Source organism: Leptodactylus fuscus, chromosome 6, assembly GCF_031893055.1.
Source record: "Leptodactylus fuscus isolate aLepFus1 chromosome 6, aLepFus1.hap2, whole genome shotgun sequence".
In the NCBI taxonomy this organism is placed as follows: Eukaryota; Metazoa; Chordata; class Amphibia; order Anura; family Leptodactylidae; genus Leptodactylus; species Leptodactylus fuscus.
The window spans coordinates 100,625,552-100,648,553 of NC_134270.1; the positions used below are offsets into that span (position 1 = coordinate 100,625,552).

At 41.8% G+C, this 23,002-nt stretch overlaps 1 protein-coding gene across 1 annotated transcript; it reads left to right on the plus strand.

The window, feature by feature from the left end:
- The first annotated feature begins 3,936 nt into the window (after positions 1-3,936).
- Positions 3,937-21,552, plus strand: RBM38 (RNA binding motif protein 38). The gene is made up of 4 exons (XM_075276880.1): positions 3,937-4,367; positions 7,208-7,331; positions 12,497-12,551; positions 20,172-21,552. Exons 1-4 carry the CDS (start codon positions 4,200-4,202, stop codon positions 20,470-20,472), a joined length of 648 nt encoding a protein of 215 aa, XP_075132981.1. The 5' UTR covers positions 3,937-4,199; the 3' UTR covers positions 20,473-21,552.
- The last annotated feature ends 1,450 nt before the right edge of the window (positions 21,553-23,002 follow it).

Consider the following 23,002-nt stretch of genomic DNA (forward strand, 5'->3'; position numbering starts at 1 on the left):
TCACAATGCCAATACAGACCCGGCATCCGCTGTAATAGAGAGAGGCGGATGCCGGGTCTGTATTCGCATTGTGAAGGCTAGACTGGTCTATGAGCGTGCACGCAGGGCCAGCGGCATCTCGCCGCTGGCTTTGCATATGTAACCCCGCCCACCAATGACGCAACAAAGCAGGAAGACAGAAGATTTTACAGCAACGAAGACTGGTGAGTATGCGACGTGGGAATACCCCTTTAAGTCTGTTATTTTGAACACAACCAAAAGTTCTGCACCCTGTGTTATCTCCACCATAATAATGGACATGTGAAGGATTTGATGAAAACAGACAACAGATCAAATCTCATTGAAACCAAAAGGATTTTTAACAGATTTGTGACGAATCTGATAGTGTCTGTTGTTAACATTTTCTGACTGATGCGAACAATGGACACTAATAGCCCCCATAGTTAAGATAATAGCTTGTATTTTGTGGGACAGAAATCCCCTCCTATTATTACTCATTAGGCTACCTGTACTCGAGAAAGACTTCTGTATTTCACCCGATAGCCCGGTGAGAAACCTCATATATTTACTGAGCTCTGTTCCTATAACTCAGCGATGTTGTATGAAGTTCAAGCCTCGGGATCTGTTCTTATTCTTCTCATCTGTTTGCCTGGATACAAGGAGCGGTCGCACCTGCCTCATAAATCAGTCTCATATCAGGGCATCATGTTTGCTGTGTCTTTTTAAGCATTTTCAGCGGCTTTTCTTGGCGGGTTGTTGGCTCATATTTGTTTAACAAAAGTACATTTCCTAGTCAAATTGTGTAACACCTCCCCCCTCCCAATAACACAGCCCAGCCCAAGATCACACAAGGGCCTTTACATTAGCACACAGGCTTGCAAGGCTTCATGGGATTTGTAGTTGTGAAGTAAAAGTGAAATGGATATTTTGGAGATGACAGAATTTTGTAATATATACATTATTTACCATACATAAATTCCCTGAAATACTCTGTGCTGCTGGGGTCTCCTTTTATTTCTACTGCATAATATATAATCCACAAAGGGCTAGGAGCATCCTATCCTACATACACACACATATATATATATATATATATATATATATATATATATAGCATCTAAATGGATTTGGATGAAATTTGGCACATAGATAGTTTGTAACCTCGATTAAAACATAGGCTACTTTTTATCCTGGAAAATGACATGGCTTCACGACTGTTATGAATTTATGTTCACATACTATATTAAACTGCTCTTGGCAGCATACTGATAAAGCCAGGTCTGTTATCGCTCTGTGTGGACACACAGCTAACCCTCAGTCCATTGTATGCATGCATTTGCATATTATCTGATCTGCTCCAGGCAGTGCTGACACACTGGATGGGAAAACACTTTTAATCCAAATCGGCAGTTTGTCAATTTTAAAGATGCCGGAAAAAAGACAATGTAATTTGTCGCAAAAATCTAAAAACAACAAGAAATATGAAGGTAGCCAGAAGTCAACAGTTCATCAACAACACGCTCATTATATGGCTTCCCAGTGAGCTGCTGAGATGCCAGAACAATCACGGGCACAGCGCGAAGAACGAGTTCAGAGGCAGGCCAGCTTGAGAGCTGCCAAAACGCAGAAGCCGGCAGATCATCAATGCCAACAACACACTCATTATATGGCTTCCCATCGAGCTCCTGAGATGTCGGAATAATCACAGGCACAGCGTGAGGAGCAAGTTCAGCAGCAGGACAGTTTCAGAGCTGCTGAAACACTGGAGCAGGCAAACCATAGATGGCAGCAATTTGCTGAATATAGGCGGATCATCAACGCCAACAACTCGCAGACGAAGTCGCAGGCTGAGGCTAGTTATTTATATATGTATGCCCCAATGTCATCAAAATAGTGATAGATATATGATGCGCTGCCCAATAAAGAGTAAGGGGGCGTTCACACTACTGTCGGTGTCCGACATGTAGTGTCCGCTCAAAATCTGTCACGGACATTAGGAGCGGACACTAGCTGTGTCGTTACACCTGTCATTCACTTGAATGGGCATCGGGTGCGTTCTTTTGCACTCCGTGCCCGTCCTTTCCTGTCCGCAAGTGAAGATGTCCGACTTCTCAAGCGGACAGAAAAACCCTGCATGCAGGGTTCTTCTGTCCGCTTAAGAAGTCGGACATCTTCTCTTGCGGACAGGAAAGGACGGGCACGGAGTGCAAAAGAACGCACCCGATGCCCATTGAAATAAATGACAAGTGTCACGGACACAGCTAGTGTCCGCTCCTAATGTCCGTGCCAGATTTTGAGCGGACACTAGGAGCGGGCACTGCATGTCGGACACCGACGGTAGTGTGAACGCTCCCTAAGGGGGCATGGTTCAATCAGAACTCCGAATCACACCCTTTGTCTAATGTGGCCAGGACCACCCTCTTGACTGTAGAGAGCCTAATTAGCATATCAGGAATCATTACTAAGAGCGCACATTGCTGGAGAATAGTGGTGGCTGGAGAAAAAATTAAAAGGGTTGTCCATGAATTACAGAAATCTCTGGGGCAGACAGGATGAGTGTACAACAAAAGGAAAGCGGGCTGGGACTGCACCAGGGATAGGGGAGGGGGCCTTCTTACTTCACTAGGTGTAATGAGCAGCCTCACATCATGACATTGTGAGACTTGCAGGTTGCAGTTAACATGGTTTACCTAAGAGCCTAACCCCATAGTAATAAGATAAAGGAGCAGTCTATGAAGTACAATGTACCAGCTCATCCTTACTCTCCATACCCAAGCACAAGGTGACAAAGTACAAGAAAGTGATAGAAAAACTAAACAATGCAATAAACAATATTTATTCATTCTACATCTTCAAGAGGAACACAACCTTGTCTGAAATACTCTGTGATGCTGTGGTATCCTTCCATTCTCTATTCTACCCACAGGATCAGCACACTCCTCCTCTTAAATACTATGTGCACATATGGCCATGCTTTATTTCCAATACATTCCTCAATGCCTGTGACAGCTCTCAAGAAATCCTCTGTGCTGCTGGGGCGGTCTGGTTATGTCTTATTATACAACCACTTGCCTCACACAGTCTTTGTGCAGTGTCTTCTGGGAAACGTAGTCACTTCCTCTTTGCTTGAGGCGAGGCTGATTGAAAGTGAAGACTACAAATCCCAGAATCCATTGTCTTACCCCTTTAAGTGGGAGGAGCCTGGTATTTCGCAGTCACTTATAAGTTTGTGGAGCGTCTTGTGCACAGGTAGGAGTTGCTGGAGAGGATTGCTAAGGAGCAATGTGCAGGAAACCAGAAGAAGATCTCTCTTAGTTTCTTATTGTTATTCCTGGCTCCATAGTATATAATCATGTTGACCCCTCCAATATCATCCTGCACTCTGTAGTGTATGGTATAATATATAGAACCTGCCATGTTTGCCCACTAGATCCTCCATAGATGGCTATTGACAAAGCAGAGACCCCTTACAACCATTTTCCCACAGATGTGACATATTATTTATTTTTATCAGCCTTATTTTTTCCCATGTTTATTATTTTATTTTGTAATTTGCAATTATTATTTCTTAAATACAAGTTATTACATTGAGTTCCATAATATATGCTATTGACATATGATTCTATTATTTGGGACGTGTAATTTTTATATATTATTAGTATCCCTATGTAATGTAACTACATTGTGTCTTTGCTGAAATATTAACCTTAAAGTAACAACAATAATACAATACTATAATCACACATTGTTGCTTCTTTATTGCTGAAGATGATGTAAAAAACAAAAACTACAACCCCCATGATGCAACAGTTCTGTTCAGATTCCTTTTTTTCTTCCAAGAGCAGTGGGGGTGGGGGGTTGTGTTGTTGGTAGGCGGGGCTATGTCTGAGTACAAAAACCTTGTGCAGTGTGTGAGCTGGTATCATAGCAGACAGATCAGTGAGGGCGCAGGGTTGCACAGCTGCTGTATGACAAATTCCCTGTCTGCTGCTTGATCCCTGCTGTCTGGCACAAAGTCTATAGAGCTACCTCATCGGCCGTCGCTACTGGCCCTTTAAGTACTATACATTTTTCCATAATTTTGGACTCATGATTGTTTTACGTCTATTTTCTATGCAGTAAGGATAAAGCTTTAGGAAGATTCTGCCTCCTGGGAATAATTTTGGATGTTGGATTTGTGTTCCTGAAAGCGACCCAAGATGCACACAGTGCAAAAGGACACCACGTTCACAAAGATCTTTGTAGGGGGGCTCCCGTATCACACGACTGACTCGTCCCTCAGGAAATACTTTGAGGTTTTTGGGGATATTGATGAAGCTGTGGTGATTACGGACAGACAGACCAGCAAATCCCGGGGGTACGGCTTTGTAAGTATCTGTATTAAGCACCAACATCTTTGTCCTTTTTCACCTTTTCTATTTTTTTGATGTCTCATTGTTGTCTAGAAATGTTTGGAAAGCTGGGATGTAGCTGTGAGCGTGAGGCCGAGCGGCAGGTTCAGGTGCAGCAGGTGGTCCAGGGCTGTCACCAGACGCTTCTTCTGGCAGTCAGCGGGATTTTTAATTACGACTTTGGGTTTTTTGTTTTTGTTCTATACAATGCTTTTTGTGTCTGGTGAATGACATTGTTACTGTACTATACAGAGCAGAAGACTGGTCATTGTCTGTCCTTGTTTTCAGCTGGGGGCCCACTCTGGATCTTTTAGTTTGTCCAAGGTCAGTAGTGTCTTCCCCACCGCACCCCTGACCCATCATGTCATTCTTTACCACTCTGCACTTGGCTTATTTTTGTCATTGTGGCAAAAACACAGGTTTTGTTGCTGGTCGATACAACAGGTAGTTTTACAAAGAAACATGTTTAGACTGATAATATCAGTGGCGACTTGAAGAATTTTGTTGAGGATTGTGTAATATTGACTTCCACTGTGTTATGTGTCACTGCTCACCTATGTGGTTAGATTGTAATTTTTCTCTTGTATGTAGCTGGAGAGAATCCCACCTACAGTTGTTAGAATTTCACTTATTGTTCTAATTTCCCCTTTAGCAGTTGTAGAAACTCTATGATAATACGCCAGAGCTACAAAAAATGTCACCTCGCCCACCATTGCCTGGCAGCGCTGATGGGCACTGTTCATAACAGACATTTATGGTTCTAACACTTGAGGGTTTTCATTGTCTTTGTTACTTTCTTATTGTAACTTATTAATTCTGAAAATTTGTTGAAAATAAGAGACGGGATTAATGCTACGTATAGAAAGCGTCCATTTACAAGTCCCAGTTATACCGCAAGTTGTCTTTGCTTTTTATAACACTTTCAGAGAAAACTGCATCAAAAACCTTAATGTGTGAATAAAGTCCATTCAGAAAATTCTAGCTGACAGTCTATGAATCATCGTGTATAACATGTTTTTAGCTATTCCCCACTTCACTTTTTCTTCTTATCATGGGGAGCTGCCATTTTGGTCAGTCAGTTGACAATCCTTTAGAAAAATGAGCGCCCCTAGTGGCCAAGGTTAATGAGATGAGTCAGTGGTTTCCACAAAGTAATCTATATGAAAAAAATTGTAGCAATAGTCCCAGATTCACCTGCTAGGAGATAGGAAACTGATCTGTATGCTATTTCCTTAGAGACTTGAGAGCAGATATTAGAAAAGCTCAGCACTTACAGGCCCTGGTAGGTTTCAGATTATCAGACACTCTGGTTTTGTACACGCCAATAAAATCCATTATGTACCAATGAAAACTAACAATGTATGTTACATATATGTTCTACTACTGTCAGGTGGCGCTCTTTTGATTTTGTGAGATCTCAGATTATTTGGCAGTTGTGGTCTATCAGAATTTCTGTACTCTCACAATAGAGTTAAGGGAATCCGTACAGTTTAAGGTGTCTCTGGCCACTCTGTTCTGTCTATTACAGATTATATGAGATGACGTCTCCTGCAAATAAATAAGCATTAAAAACTGAATAGCAATGTTATCCTTCACATATGTGTGGTCGCCATCATTGGGCATTTTAGTTGTAGTTGTCTTTTTAAAAAGTGGACGTAGATGTTGCAATAAGTGAGGGCTAATATGGCTGCCATTACATAGGTTGTCTCTCAGCATTCTCCTGAGATCTACCCTAATCACACATTTGGGTGATGTCACTGGATTTCTAGATAAATTTGTCATTTGGTAGGCTGCATATAAATAATTTTTTTTTTTTAAGTGTATTTATTTATTTTTGGGGGGTTGGAAGAGAGGGGGTTAATGCTGTGTATGTTGAAACTTTGTGGTTCCAACTTCTAGGCTTTAGGCTTTTGGTCCCTAATTCTGTCGTCTGCTCAGTGTCACTTAATATTCTACAGGACAGCAATGCCTATCCTAATAACAGAAAACATGAGGCTTCACTGGAGCCATGTAACGCCTTGAACTCTTGTAGCTGAATGAATTCCAAGCTGGCACCAGTGCAGTTAGATCACTCTCTATATTCTAGGCTGAGGAATAAAAGGGCTTTCTGGGCACTGGGATAATGGCAGAGTGTGCCAAACTTTGGGGCACATCCTGTTCTCAGATGGCATTGTGATGGCAGCCTGGACTCAACCTGTTTACGTCATACCAAGGGTGTGTATAGACTAGAAATTGGCTTTATGTTGAATGGGGCTATGATTATTCAGTGCAATGGTGCTGTTTTATTGGATTCATGATGAACAATAAAAATCTCACTGTACACACTCCTTTTATAGCGCTGTATGCAGTGATCTCCCAGGACACCCATTAGTACTGCAGTGAACCTGGTCTTGGAGGAGGTTTAGAGATTGCTGTGCAGACATCCAGGTAGACAACATTGTTGTAAACTGAGGTTCTCTGTGTGGTCTGATCCACAGAGGAATTCAGTCACCTATGTGTTTGTAACATCACAAGTGTCATGAAATCTTCTGTACTCTGGTCTTATTCTGGCCTTTCCTAAGTAGAAGGTCCAGGATTCTCCTGCAAGAATGTAAAAATATTTTCCTCTATTTTGCTTAAGCACGTTGGCACCCATGACCCAAACCTGTGTGAGACACCACAGCGTGACTGGGGCAAAACATCTCTATGAAATTGGAGTTATAGTAGGGGTACCCACCATTAGCTCTTTACGTCTCAGAGCCTGTATGGTGCTGTAGTAAGATCCCCAATGGCACAGTAGTAGTCATTCTTTAAATGTTAATGGTTTTTAATTGCAGGTCACAATGGCGGACCGGGCGGCCGCTGAACGAGCCTGCAAAGATCCCAATCCTATTATAGATGGTCGGAAAGCAAATGTGAACCTTGCTTATATTGGAGCCAAGCCAAGGAACCTTCAAACTGGTAAGTAGCGTCCAGGTTACCCTTAAATATACACCCTTTACAATCTCTAATAAGGAAGAGGTAATTGTCATTTCAGACAGGCCACCTAGTTTAGCGGGGGGTCCTGAATGGAAAACCTGCCAATTAATCTAATAATATTGTGACTAACATGTTCACCAAATAAGATATTGCTACTTAAAGTGTCCTCTCGGATTATCTGTAACCATGGATTATCTATAAACCATGCAGTCCTAATCGACACTGGTAAAATGGCAGCGCTGGAGTGATATTCAAATGTACAAAATTTGTAAAATTCAACTTTGTCAGCTAAAAACCTGAGAGGAGCAAGCTACATTTTGCCTTTGACATCTTCACTGTCTATTAAACGGTTGGTTAGTAAGAAATTCACCCAGTTATATTGCAGGAGTGTTATTAGAGGGGCAGCTGAAGGTTCTCTGCCGTGGACATGTGTGACGTGAAGTAGGGATTATGGAGGAAGGAAGGCTTCTATACTTCCTATGACTTATTCCACTAATCCCTTAACATGCATGTATGTCATGCTTTATCTATGAGGTGTTTGAGTGGTTGAACCTTGCCACTGCTGCTCAGCTTCCATTCGGCTCACCTACCCTGAGGCTACATCTTCTATATATTTTAAAGGGGTTGTCCAAGATAAAATATGTAAGGCCTAGCCTTGGGGTAGGCCATCAACCTCAGACTTTTGGTTGGGGTGCAACAGGGATGCCCCATCCTCCCAACCAACAGGGTGTATAATCCACTTCATGCTAAGCGAAGATCACTCTGCACAGAGAACTAAATGATCCTGATTTTCTTTTTAGTTGCTGTGACTCCTAGTATCTTTCTTGTAATGTATTATTCATGCTGCTGTAACACACTGAATTTCCCCTTGGTGTCGAAAGGATTGTTGTAAGAAGTTGTCATCAAGCACAGTCAGCAGCACCAACAAAACGTCTCGCTCAGAAATGTAGATACTATAAGAGGCAAGTTAGATTGAACATAACTTAAAGGAAGTGTCAGCAGGTAAATTGGTATCAAACTAATGGTAGTACCTTGTTGAACTTCTTCTACACTTTCCAAAGATGCCTTTATTATTTTGCATCATAGCTCAAGTGTCATGAATTCAGCGCACTGTTGGCGTTCCTGTTATGTGCCCCGGGGCTGGAGAAGTCAGTGCCGTTACCGATATCTCTTCACTTACAGAAGGGCGTTCCTGACAGTCTAGTTGGGCTGTGAGGAACGCCGTTCCTGACAGTACTCGTCCATAGCTCTGTACTGTCAGAGAGGATGTTCCTTACTGCCAAGCCATGATGCTAAGCTGTGAGGAACGGCACTCCTGACTACTCCTCTATAGACTAGTACTGGGGGGTGTTCCTCACAGCTCAGCATCATCGCTGGGTGGTAAGGAACGCCCCCTCTGACAGTATAGAGTTACGAACAGTCCTGTTAGGAGGGGTGTTCCTCACAGCCCAGCTAGACTATCAGGAGTGCCCTTCTGACAGTGAAGAGATATCGGTAACTGCACCGATATCTCTTTCCCCAGGGCAAGCACTTTCGGCTTTCTAGTGGTTATACAAAACCGCATGTGCCCGAGGACATGAAAGGTCCTCTTTAAGGGTGTTTCTTTTCCTTCTGTGGCTTGACTCTTTTGGTTTAGATAATCGCCCCAAACTACTCTGCAAGTTCCCTCCCTCCACCTTGAGTGATAGTTCCCCCTTTATCGCACACTGTCTGCAGTTATGGGCGATTATCTAGAGCAGAGAGTGAATGCTAATTTGCATGAGAATAACACTCTGATTTTCATAAAAATGGAGCTCCAGTGTATAAGACTACCTCTTTGGAAAGTATAGAAGCAGACAAAGATGTTTCTGCTGACAGACTCCCTTTATATAAAAATATAATGTCTTAACCCTTTGAGGGCACAAGGTAGTTTGGGAGTTAATGCTCAACGATACATTTCATATTTTCCATCTCCGCATTCCAGTATTCATTACCTATAATTTTACCATGTGAGGGCTTATTCTTAGGACGAGGAGTCGTACTTTCACTTAGCACCATTTTGGGGTACATATAATGTCCACTTTTATTACCACTTTTGGATTTGCGTTTTGTTTTTACACTTTGTATGTAAAACTACTTGGCAACTTTGCCTGACTGGCCATTACAATTATGGCAATGCCATAATATATATATATATATATATATATATATATATATATATATATATATATATATATATATATATATATATAAAAAAATTTTGTTTTTTTTTGTTTTGTGTTAATGCTGTTGTATAATAAATTTGCAATACATTATTTTTTTCCTAAAAAAATAAACTGGAGGGGGGTGGGGGGGTCACTGCATTCTGACATGTCTGACTTTTTAACAGTTTTGTTGACTATACTATGTTCACTATCTGGGATAATAACATTATTTCTGAATGATGCAGACGTCTATGCACACAGGTACCTAGTATGGTTTGTTTATATTGATTTGTTTTGTTTTCTTAATCTTCTTGCTCTCGCAAAAGGTTACTTGACCCTGGGATCTCCTGTTCCCCACTACTTCTGTATTGGAGTACATTTCGCATAGAATCCCTTTGTGTGATAGGGAAAGGCATCCAGAAGGTGCTGAGCATTAAAGGGGCTCTATCAGCAAAATTATGCCGTACGAGCCCCACATATGCCTGAATAGCCTTTAAAAAGGCTATTCAGGCACCGCTAATCTTATTTTAAAATCTCCCCCAGTTTTTAAATAATATCCTAAAAACGATTATTAAAATCATACTTACCCGTGCACTGGTGGACGTCATCTTGCTGGCACGCCTTCCTCTGTTTCTTCTTCCAGCGACGTCCACCTGGGCTCTTCTTCCCCCACCTCCATCATCTTTTCTTCCGGAATGAATAAGTTCGCGAGCATACTGCGTGCACTCCAGCGCCATTTTTGTCATAGTTCTAAGTTCTCCTTAGAATTACGCTTACGAACTTCTTCATTCTGGAAGAAAAGAAGATGGAGGTGGGAAAGAAGAGTCCAGGAGCACGTCTCTGGAAGAAGACACGGAGGAAGGTGTGCCAGCAAGATGACGTCCACCAGTGCATGAACCGCCCACTATGCACGGTTAAGTATGATTTTAATAATCTTTTTTAGGATATTATTTAAAAACGGGGGAAGCTTTTAAAATAAGATTAGCGGTGCCTGAATAGCCTTCACACATGTGGGGCTCATACAGCATAATTTTGCTGATAGAGACCCATTAATTGTATGCTCTGCATGACTTATTAGTACAGCACAGAGGGTAAAATGCTTTATTTTTATTTTTATTTTTTTGCCCTTGGCAGGATTCAAACCAAGGCCTTCAGTGCTGGGTAAAATGTTTTTGTTTTTTTTGTCAGATGACCCCCCCCCCCCCCAGTCTGTAATAAAACGTAATTATTCAAATTACCGTATATACTCGAGTATAAGCCGAGTTTTTCAGCACAGTTTTTGTGCTGAAAAAGTGCTCCTCGGCTTATATTCGGGTCATTACGGTAATTTTCTGCTAGCAGGCCAGGATAGCAGACCCCGCCCCCCCACCGCTCCATCACACGCCGGGTGACGTGGCCACGTAAGCTCAGGCCCGCACCCGGCGTGTGGCTGCTTCCTGGCCTGCTAGCAGAAGTACCGTAAGTACTTCTGCAGCTCTTAATGTACAGCATCGCCGCGCTCCTAGCAGGAGCGCGGCGATGCTTTGGGCCCCGGCACCCGCCCCGTCTGGATGCCGGGTATGTAAGTGTAATGGCGCCGCTCTGCAGAGCGGTCGCCATACAAACCGGTACCTCCGCTGTAATGCTTACAACAGAGATGCTGAAGCTTATGCCTGCGATCTCTGATTGTAGGCATAAGCTTTGGCATCTCCGCTGTAAGCGTTACAGCGGAGGTGCCCTCCGGAGATGTCCTCCCCCCTTAGGCCTGCCCCATACCTTTAAAGATGCAGGCCGGCTCCTGCGCAGCGAGCTCGCAGTAGCCGACCTGTTCCGACGACAGCCGGGAGCCTAATGAAGGCTCCCAGGCCTGTCATCGCTTTATTACTATTACGGCTGGTCTATGATCAGCCGTAATAGTAATGTAGAGAATCTCCCATAGACGGCAATACACTTGTATTGCCGTCTATGGGACTTGCAATCAAATGACTGCAGGTTCAAATCCCCCAGGGGGGGGCTAAAAAAATTGTTAAAAAAAAAAAAAAGTTTAAAAAAAATATATATAATAAAAAATTATATAAATAAAAGTTCTAAATCACTCCTTTCCCTATAATTCATATAAAGGCGGGTTCACACCAGCACCTGATCTCAGTTATGCAGGTTTCCGTTTTCTGTCGGGAGAGGACAGAAACCGACATTCAGTGTCTGTTGGTGAGTGTATTCTGCTGCCCATGGTGAAACCGTTATGCATAACGGAGATTGGGCGCTAGTGTGAACCTGCCCTCAAAGTAGAAAATGACTGACACACATACACATTAGATATCCCTGTGTCTGAAAGTGCCCGGTCTACTGAATATAGGGGGTCTGCAGTGCTCCTATTCCGTCGGGAAGGGGTTAATAGGAGCACTGCAGATACCCTATATTCAGCCAGGCTGAATTCCAACTGGGGGTAAAAAACCCAGTCCTCAAGCTCAGGGAAGGGGCAGACAGACAACCAAAGCACCTCCTCCCCTTCCCCAGCATCTACTGCGCCCAAGAACTCGGCCATTTTAATTTTTAAAATTTTCCAGCAGCTGCTGCATTTTCCCCCTAGGCTTATACTCGAGTCAATAAGTTTTCCCAGTTTTTTGTGGTAAAATTAGGGGGGTCGGCTTATATTCGGGTCGGCTTATACTCGAGTATATACGGTAAATATGTTGCAAAGATCCCATTGAAAAATCTTTACTATTTAAAACAAGTCCCCATAAAGCTACACAAATAGAAATGTAAAGAGGCTGAAACATTACAGAGACTCTCCCATCCTGAACTGGCTGATAACCGCAGGCAATAGATCAAATGTTAGAAATGTAAAGGGAAACTAAGCATATAGACAATCTTCTCTGAGACAGTCCCAGGGCGGAATGGTATATAATGAGACCGTACAGGCTGCAGTCATAGGGTCCATGCTGGTTGGTTTTCTCATATGTTCTTATTTGTCACTTTCCACAGGTTTAACTATTGGAGTGCAGCAGTTACACCCTGCCTTTATCCAGAGACCTATAGGGTAAGATTTCCTGTACATATATATAATGTTACATACCTTCTGAAATTTTACCTCCAAATGTACATGTTAAAACCATATTTGAAGTTTTTGCACATATGTTTGGTCTGGTTCATGAATGGAATGTTAGAGCTGCAGTACAGACTGACACTTTCATATTTAGGTAAATCTGCATAACACTGTGCATCCAGGCTCTCTAGAAAGCTGGGTGACAACTCCTATTTGATCTGTCATGGCTACCTTCACGTAGGTAGCAATCCAGGCCAAGTCAATGACTTAACACAATTCCCATAATCTTCTAATGTGCCCTCCACCCTGCTGAGGTATCTATCTACTTTCAGTGTCCCTGGGGTGGGGGGTTTGTGCTCACAGTGGGCAATCTTATTTTTAGAGGAACCTCTCCCTCCCCACAGGACTGAGTCGTTAGAACTGATAGCAGACAGATGTTCTGCGGGGTCTGTGACTGCCTCTCATAGTGCTCTATTGTCTGGTGGCCTTTTTCAATAGCTTTCCCCCTCCCCCTCCTCCCCTCTCTCTCAAACTAGAAAAGTCCTCTAATTGGACACGGCAGCTGTTCTAGAAGGCACTAGTGATCCCCGAAAACAATAGACCCAAAACAAAGCTCTTGCTTAACCCTTCATCAGCTTGGTCCAGCATTTGTTTACCTTCTAAATTTGGCTGCTAGGGTTAATTCTCCTGGCGGGGCCTGATCCCAGCTATTCTGGTCTATACATATTATTCTATTCTTATTTGTAGAGGGCCTGGTGCGCACGCATTGCTCCTTACAATAGGGACAATGCACACACTTAAGACACAATGCAGAGCACACAGCCATGATGGAGGTCACTGAAGTGAAGTGTGTTGTTGTGGGAATCGCTTATAAAGGGCCCTGTTATATTTATCAAGTTGTATTTTGCCACATGGCCCAATGAAACAAGCTTGTACTAGACTGTGATGAAGGGTATGTCCACATGGGACATGATGCAGCAGAGTTTCCAGTACGTTACAGGTAGATGTGTCTTGGAATTTGGTGCAGATTTTACATTTTCCATGGTGAAAATCTCCAGCAGAAGTGGACACAGAGCAGACACTTGATATCGGGTGTGGATGAGAATTGTTTAACTCGCGTACTTCACTGCTACTGTAAGTGGCCATATGAGAAATGCACGTCATGTGTGGACAGAAGCTTAAGTTAAGGTTTCCCCCAAGTAAATATTTTGCTTCAAGGGGAACGTTCACCACTTCCACCAACTCCAGTTCTTTGCAGCCATTAACAGTCACTGCTCCACCAATTTCCACACGGCTAGGATTTTTTTTTTTCTCTAGACCCTGTAATTTCCGAGCAGCCACTGGCATTAGTTTCATCATCTGAAATGCTGACTAGGGGTTCTCCTGTAGGTTTGGAGTAGACAGTCAGGGACTTCCCATCAGACAGTAGAGAGCCTAGTTGGCCTAACTAGTGCTGAATCTAATGCCACAGAAAGCTCAGGAATGGTGGGGGCTGGAAGAAAAGCTAGGACTGCACCGCCTATGGGATGATGCAAGGTATAAGTTGGTGAAGGTGGTGAATAGTCCCCCCTTAATTGTTTATTTCTGGTAGAGCTGAATGACAACCAATATGACATTGATCAGAACTGCCATCCAGTTTACTAAGCATCTGAATAGAAACAGTATCTACTTGTTCATACTTATCAGCCTGTGCAACCATAATAAATCACCCCTGTCTTCATATTGCTATATCAACCTTCAGAAGTCCCGCCGTCCGTCCCCCCAAAAGAAGAAAAATAAAAAAATTAAAAAAACCTGAGTAACTAGCAATAGATCAATAGACCTTGATGTTTCGGGAGTTGTTGGCTAACCTTTCCTTACTTCTGGAATGATGTTCTCACTCAAGATCCACATCTGTTTAACTAGTCAATTGTGCCATTACGTGGTGTAGGATCCATGTGAACCTTATAGTCGTGGCTTACTGGCTGTGACCCAGCTTTACGTGATTTCACATATGAAGATTGGCAAGTGTGTCATAACTAACCAATATAGCCATTTAGGAACCTGGGAATCCTGGTTGACCTGCTAGCAGGATCTGTAACTACCTGTTTGTCTTCATTAAACTTAGAAAAGTTTAATGAGAAGTCACAAGAGACACAAGTGTGATAGAGCAAAGCTTCACCACTGCCTAAATCTCTACTATAGACCTTCAGTAAAAACCCTAAGGTCTGTTTTGGTTTTTGTTTTTTTTTATTTTTCTTTCTGCCTCTGCCATTAGTAGGATGTGGCCACAAGCTTCACTTTGTCACATCAGTGCTGGTTTAAGAGATTCCCGTCTGGCAGTTATGCTACAGTCTTGTAGCGATGGGGGCGGTGGGTTAAGTGACTACTCTTTACACTCCAGCTGCATAGATAATAATCGTGATCTACAGTGCGATCCACTCAGCAACTTTATTGTTCTAAACAGATCATATATCCCGACTATTAACCGAGAATTGCGCAACCCAAATCCTTCTCCAATGCTGTGTGTTTTATCACCCTGAAATAGATATTAAGCTTTTATAACTGGAATTTCTAATTTACTATCGCACTGACTTTAGTTTACATTGAAGACCAAGAAAGGAGAGGAAGGCAAAGAGACTGACGGAGATACACAGCTAAGCAGACAGTATTATGCAGGAGGCACAGCAGATATCACATGTATGCTTGGATACATTAACTCAAGACTATATTAAACACTATGGAAGAGATTAGATACAGTGACCCTGAATATACTGAGTTTTTGTAGGTTAGTTACTGTTGTGGTGTTTAGATGGTATGACACAGGATAGACTTGGGTTTATTAATTTCGTAACTTCATAAAGAGGGTTGTAGCACTGTGTGGTTGTTGCTGGAGTCCTCCCATGACATGGCCTCACCCCTGCTTGCATTGTGTTTCGCAGTAGAAGTTAGTAGTGCTCTGGCTCCACACCCTGCATTGTATACTGTGAGTCGGCTTCCTGCATGGCAGAGCTCTGCCCTGTGATGTGTAAATGAAGATGCCAAGGCTCTTCTCCAGAGGGGCGAGGAGCATGGGTCTGTGTGATCTTGGTGCCAGTATCAGACAGCTGTGAATTGGATAATACTGCCTCGCTGCCTTTAATCTGCCTCATGTTAGTGTGTGAGGTTTTGCACCTTCAGGTGCACCCCACCCCCAACCTCACCAACTTCCTCTAAGATCACAAGTCTGTGTAAGGGGGCCTGATGATATTGGGGGAGGGGGCATCAAAGATTCTATATGGTCACAAGGAGTTAAAAGGAAGTTGGCAGAAATACTGTAGTTTATGTAGAGAACTTGGCAGTGCAGGTTATGTTTGTGTGCGTACAGGAAACCTGGAGGTAAATAGCACTGCCTTCATAATGATGTCATTACCAGAGGCGTTATCTTGAGAACCTGGGACTACCCTACACTTGGCCTCTCTTCATGGGGAGTTTTCCAATTTTAAGTAAAGTGCATGCTTTTGCATGTATTGATACAACCGTTTCCAGCCTGGACTGATACAATGTAACAAACTCCTTTTTGTCAGAGCATGAATAGCTCGGTAAAGGTTTTTACATGGGGTTTCTCAGGCAAACTAGAAAACACAAAGGGGTTTGTAGTGCACTTTAAAAAACCCAAAAAAACTCAGCTACCTCTGGTCTCCTGTTCCATTATATCCTGGCACTGGCTGGGCCAGAAATGAAGCAACTCTGGGGCCACTTCAAACTATCACTGGCTTCAGCAGTCAGATGTTGAGTACTAGTGGCATCACTGCTAATACATTACATCATCTTATTAGCCATGGATGCAGGTATGGAAGATTCGGGGATTAAAAAAAGTGGCCTATATGTATTTTTGGACAAGGTGATGGAGTGAGGGAGATCTCCCAATATCAAGAGGACAGGATCAGGCTAGGTTCACACCTGCACCCGGTCTCCTCTGGGGGATTCCCAACGCTTTTCTCTCCGTATTTTTTTGCCTTTTTCAGGTGGAATCTCTGTAAACCACATTATAGTCTATGGCAGGGCTAGGCAGCCTTCGGCACTAGAGCTGTTGTTAAACTACAACTCCCAGTATGCATACATGCTCTGCTGTTCTTGGACCTCCCATGGATGTGAATGGAGCATGTTGAGAGTTGTAGTCTCACAGCAGATGGAGTGCTGAAGGTTGCCAACCCCTGGTCTATGGGGTCCGTGGGTGACTTTTTTTATTAAGCAGATTGTTTCCTGCTTGGGGACCCCCTGAATGGAAACAGTTGAAGCTAGGTTCCCACCTATCAACTTTCTATTGCTGGCAATAGTCTGACAATATCTGTTGTATTTTCTGTTGTATGTTGCACCATTGCCCGGATCAGCAGAGCTCTCTTCCTAATGTGGCAATGCTAATCCTTCACGTTCATTTCTTTTCTGTAAGTTGCATGGGAAAATTCATCTTATTAAATTAACTGTGGCTTTAAATAGATGGATCTAGATCTTGGGCATTGCTCAGTGCCTTGACCCTTTGTAATACAAGTAGAGGGAGGAGGAGATTTCAGAGCTGTGGGAGACAGCAGAGAGGAGGGATGGGGCCTAACTGGAATCTCTTCATCTTCAACCAGTTCATTCTTCTAGTGTATATGCCAGGAGAAAAGGAACAAATATGCTCACATTGTTACTAACAACTATGCCACTCTGAGTATTCCCATATACCCCAGGATCCACGTTATTTATAGGAATCCGTATTCTAATACTTAGTTATCTTACACATAGTCACAGTATTATAGTAGTTATGTTCTATTACATTATAGGGGACATCATTACAATAGTTGTGTTCAAGGATGTAAACTCCTAGTTTTCTACAGACTGACTGATTCCTGCACTGACCTAGACTCCTTCACAAATGGCATATTGCCAAGGATGGTCAGAAGCTGTAAAGCTCCTCTAATTCATTAAAGGGGATCTAAAGGATCTGACAATAATTGATACTCTTGACCTATCCACAGGGAAGGTAGTCAGTATCTGCTGACTTGGAGTCAGACACCTGGACCTTGCATCAATCGGCTGATGCTGCCGCCGGAAGCTGCATATAAAGTATATGGCTGGAAGAAATCCTGCTGCTATTTAGGTGCAGGGTTGCAGTTCCAGGCGCTACTGTTGCAATATATGGACCAGAAGATGTATACAAGTGTACAGAACTCTGTACACTATAGTGGTGGTGCCAGGAAACTGCAGTCTTCCTTCCATTCTCTTGAATAGGAGCAAAGCTGCTTCCCTATTCCAATATCTTGTCATTGCCATCCCGGACTGCTCTCTTCCCAGTGTCTTAAACTGCATCTGAGTGTCTTATTCTCTTTTACCTAACTCATTTTCTTTAAGTCAGTTGGATATGAACCAGTTATGCAGATTGTGTAGGGTAAGCAAGGTGCAGGTCTAGTCCTTCTGTGAGATTTGTTGATTGCTAAAATAGAAGTGGCATAAACTTTTACTGGCCCCGCAGGGTATAAATCACCCCTTACTTACACTCCACACTGTATACTGACTTCTTATTGGCTTCCATACAGTATGGTGCCCCCTCATAGTCATGTTAGGCCACTTTCTGCTGGCTTACTCCATCAGGTAACTGCTGCTATTTACTTACCAATTCTTGTTCCTGCCCATTTCTGCTTCAGCCATCTGATGGACCCCATGTGTCACACATCACGTCAATGATGCTGTTTAGCATGGCACACAGGAGCTCCAGGAGGCTGAAGGAGAATTGGAGACCGCCATGAGCGGAAATCTGTAACTCCTGCAGCGGCCAACACCTGCGAGAGTAATCCTTGTAAAAATAAAATAAACAGGGGGCGCACCGTGACCCATAGCAGCTGCTATGGTGGTAATTCTGCCACTGAGCACTACTACAAAACACCAGTGAATGTTTCTTTGCTATCTCTAACCCTCATTGCCTCCATCTGTCTACCACCCTACATGTGTACTCGGTTGTGTCCCATATTATCCCTCAGATTATGTCGCCTTTATCTAAATGTAACTCTGTAAAAAAAAAAAAAAAAAAAAAACACTTTAGAGTTGTTCATAAAAGGACACTGGCTGGCTTCTGTTCATGCAGGTTTGTGTAACCTTATCTTGTACAGTGGTTCGGCCATTTTTATTTTTTTTTTTTTTTTTACAAGAACCTCTACCACCTTATGTTACCACATATATTTTAAGCTCTTGCAAGCAGGGCCCTCACTTCTATTGTGTGAATCAAAATATTACTGTAATGTCTCATTTTGTCTGTACATGATTTGTAAATTGCTGTGGAATATGTTAGAGATAATTTAGTTTGTTGCTTGTGGTTTGTAAGCCGATGGCTGGTCAGGTAATGGAGGGGGTGTACATCTCACCCAGACTACTCAGATGGGTGAGATGAGAAAACTGGAGAAGGAATGTTTGTTCTCAGCAGACAACTTTCCTCTTCTGAGCATTTTGGTAAATGCTCAGTACTGGGCTGAATTTTTTAGGAATGGTTGGTAGTGGGACCTGTCATTCCACCCCCCTCCAGTACACACTTTGGGGATTTTCCGGCAGTGACTCAGCTGCAGAGAGCTTCCTCGTCAAGGAGGCTTAAGAAGTTGCTCCAGCAGCAGACTGGGGGCAGAGCTTGGCTGGAGAGCTGACAGAGAGGTCATATTTTTGGAGTCGTGTCCTCAATGATTCTACTGGCTTTTGGATTTCTGTTGTTCTAGGTGAGGTAACCTATCATATGCTTAGTTAGGGTAGGTCATCAATGCAAGATAGTCAGGGGTCTGACACTTGGGGCCCCTGGTCAATGTTTGAAGCGGCTGTAGTGTTGGGCTAATGCCCAATGTTGCGGAAACGCTTTTTTTTATTTTTTATTTTTTTTTTTTTTGGCCAAAGCCAGGAGTGGATTGAGCAAAAGGTAGAAGTATCAGATTGCTATATATTTCTCATTCCTTTTGTAGCCATTCTTCCCGTTTGCTAAAAAAAAAAACACAAAAAATTTGCAACAAAAAAAGCGGAGTTCAGCCATAGGGTGAGCGTTACAGCCTCTTCAGAACGTGCCAAGCACAGTGCTGTACATGCAGCTTGGTCCATTCACTTGAGCTGCTGCTTCAATCGGCTGATCCTTGGGGCCCTGGGGTGTCAGACCACCACAGATCTTAAATTAATGACCAATCCTTAACTGGTCCAGTAAATGAAGAGTCCCAGAAATGTATTTTAGGCTACGCCCCATGTTACAGAAACACAGCAAATTTGGGCAGCGCAAAGAGTTTTTCAGGACCAGCAAAGTGACTGAAATTCTGGCTAATCTCATTCACAAATTATAGGGAACAAAAAAGCTCCGGAAAATGTTTTTGAAAAACACAGCATGTCAATTATACCTGCAGAAATGCCCACATTTTCCCTATGTTTAAAAAGGGCTGAAAATCTGCAGAAGAAAACTCTGCAAAAATGCAATGAAAAAAAAAAAACGCATTTTAGCTGCATTCTGCAACAAGGGGCCTTAGCCTTAAAGACTTTTAACGATAGTTTTATTACGGTAGGTAAGAGTTATCCATGTAGGGCTGAACTTTTTTCTTTGTAAATTTTTTTTTTTCCACTTATTATAATGTTGCATTTATGTATTTTGTCTTACAGATTGACACCACAATACATCTACCCACCCACCCTCATCCAACCAAGTGTGGTCATTCCAACGCCAATCCAGACTTTACCATCTCCATATATTGATTATAATGCTGCTACACAGGCCTACACCCATTACACCACAGCTGCCTATGAACAGTATCCCTATGCAGCTTCACCGGCTACTGGCTACATGGGCTACGGCTATACCAGTGCTGTTCAGCAGCCAATCACTGGCACCACCACAGGAGCACCACCCACTGCGTATATTCAATACCAGCCTGCACAACTCCAGCCGGATCGGATGCAGTGAGAGAAGAGCAAATTCTTCCTATGGTTCCTTTTTATTGACCATGAGAGGATGCAGCTGCAAAACAAAAATGTATTAACATACAGAACGCAAAAGACTTCTACGCTGTGCCCTTAATATTTCAGTTGTATTACAGACAATGTTGGAGGTTCTTTATGTTAAATTTTTTTTTTTTTTTTTTAATATAATTTTTTTTTTTTTTTTTGCATCCTGAGAAAAGTGGGAGTGCTATACTGAGGGAGGGGAACAAATCTGACAATAGATTGTTGCCCTCTCATGCCTTTTTCTGCAAGTTAAAATAAAAAGAAAAAAAACAACAACCTAGAAATGGCCAGGAAGAAGTCTCCTGAAGGTACTGTTTTTTAAAAAAAAAAAAGTGCAAAAAAACACAAACAAACCCTTTTTCATTGTCAATAGTCTGTACAAAAAACTAAAATGCTCAGTGATGCCTTATAGAAATAACTATTTTTCAATATTTATTGTAATTTTTTTTTTCTTTATGTTCACATTGGCTGTGAATCGGTAAGTGAAGGGGCAGGAGTATTTATCCACCTTGTTAAGATTTTTTTTTTTTTTTTAAATTATTGTAAACTTTTTTTTTTTTTTCTTAGATTGCTGACTATTTCAATTATTTCAATATGCAATTGACGGAGACTGGACTTTAAACTCCCGCTACGGCATCGATGTGGGAGTTGTAAAAGCGGGGACCTCCGTAGTCATGGCACTGTAATATTTTATTGTTAATAACTGTTAATTCAGTTTAAATAGGTATATTAAACAGAAAAGCAAAAAACAAAACAAAAAAACAAACAAAAGTACATTGTATAACTGCTGAGGTCTTGTCATGCTGCAACAGAGGCAAATGCAGTATTTTATGTATAGATGAGACTAAGGAATTGCAACACCAAAAGTGATTTTACTAGGATGTGCTTATAAATGCAAAAAATATCTATTTTATACATGCAGAACGTTGGCTGCATCTATCTGGTGCCTGCTTTCTGGAAAAAACAGATATGCTGCAGTGGATTTTTATTTCATTTTTTTTTTTTCTCTCCTTAAATATGACTTAACAATTACCGGATTTTTTTTTTTTTTTTTTTTTTTCTTCCATCTCTTAAGCGTCTGTGACCCTTTTGACAAAACAAGCAACGAAAACAAATTGACTTATATTTCCTTTTTTTTTTTTTTTTTTTTTTTTTTTTTTTTTTTTTATTTTTGGGGGGGAAAAAAAGAGAGGAAAAAAATTCTCTTGAGTTGACTGTACACGTGCATTTCATCTTGGGGAAACTGATATTTGATAAGCAACAAGTTTCAGCTACACTATGAAACATGTACAAGGATGCTTATAGAGAAAATGGGAGGGGAGGGGGGGGGGGGGGGTCTCCATAAAGATATATTACCTATTCAAACCCCAAACTGAGAATACTTGGTATAAAAGACAGTGAAATATTCTAAGCACTACTTATTTCATACGTTTAGATGTATACTTTTTTTTTTTTTTTTTTTTTTTAAATCTAAGAAGTATTGGGCAGGGTAATTGATGGATATAAAAAAACCTTATGGACCAGGGGTTTATGACATTGGTTAGGATCACTGTCCTGACTATGATCTGAATCTATTTTTGGTATTTGTATAACTTTAAGGTTGGCTTTCATAAACCCCTCTTCTAAGACAGCGGTTTTGGTGTCTACCCACAAAGCTTTTCAAAATATGGCTTTATTCTGTGATTTGTAAACCCTAATAGCACAAGCCTTTGAGGACTGGATCCATGTGAGCATTTTTGTTTCCCAATTTTCTTTATCCAGTGTTCTGAAACTATGCAATTGCATCTTTGCCAGTCTTTGTTTAAATTTTACTTTGCATTTGCAAGGATATCTTTTCCTCATTTTTGAGGGGGTTCAAGAACTTAAAAAAATGTTTTTTTTTTTTTTTTTTTTTTAAATTAGGGTAGTTATGGGATAATACATTTATCATATTCTGCAAAACCTAATTTATCCAATGAAAATGTCACAATTTTTGATGGTTTTGAAACTCTACATTTTGAAGGTTTGAGCCTTTACTGAAAACAGCTAGTTTAGATCTATATATTAGAAATTGGGACCCACGGTCCAGGTACAAAGCAGATTTACAGGTCTGTTCTGCCACAATTTTAGTTGTATTTGTTAAATTAATGAGCAAAACGGGAGTTCTTTAACCAAAATGGCTGCCTTCACAAAAGTCCTGTAATTGGGTTGATTTTATGAAGGGGTCTTAGAACAGTTGCATAGAAATTGTAAAAATCTTCTAAAAACTGGATTCTCTGCTTTTAAAATTTGTCAGAGTAATCCCTCTAGGCTTCATTTGATCCATCCTAAAAAATATTCTAGCACATCCACTTGAATAGGGTGTACCTAAGGGAGATCTAATTGCTTGTTTTGGTCATGTGATCAGTAGTGGATGTGGTGCAGTATATGTAGCCAATGAAAAGGACCTCTGTGCCAATGTATTGTACTAGTTGAAATGTTGGTCAAAAAATTATTGCCCTAACCTCTTC

What these genes read in the sequence shown, in the direction of transcription:
- RBM38 (XM_075276880.1), top strand. Translation starts at nt 4,200, where the DNA reads ATGCACACAGTGCAAAAGGACACCACGTTCACAAAGATCTTTGTAGGG. An exon ending in AATCCCGGGGGTACGGCTTT is followed by an intron (nt 4,368 to 7,207) that starts GTAAGTATCTGT and finishes TTTTAATTGCAG; the next exon opens with GTCACAATGGCGGACCGGGC. An exon ending in TTTATCCAGAGACCTATAGG is followed by an intron (nt 12,552 to 20,171) that starts GTAAGATTTCCT and finishes TTTGTCTTACAG; the next exon opens with ATTGACACCACAATACATCT.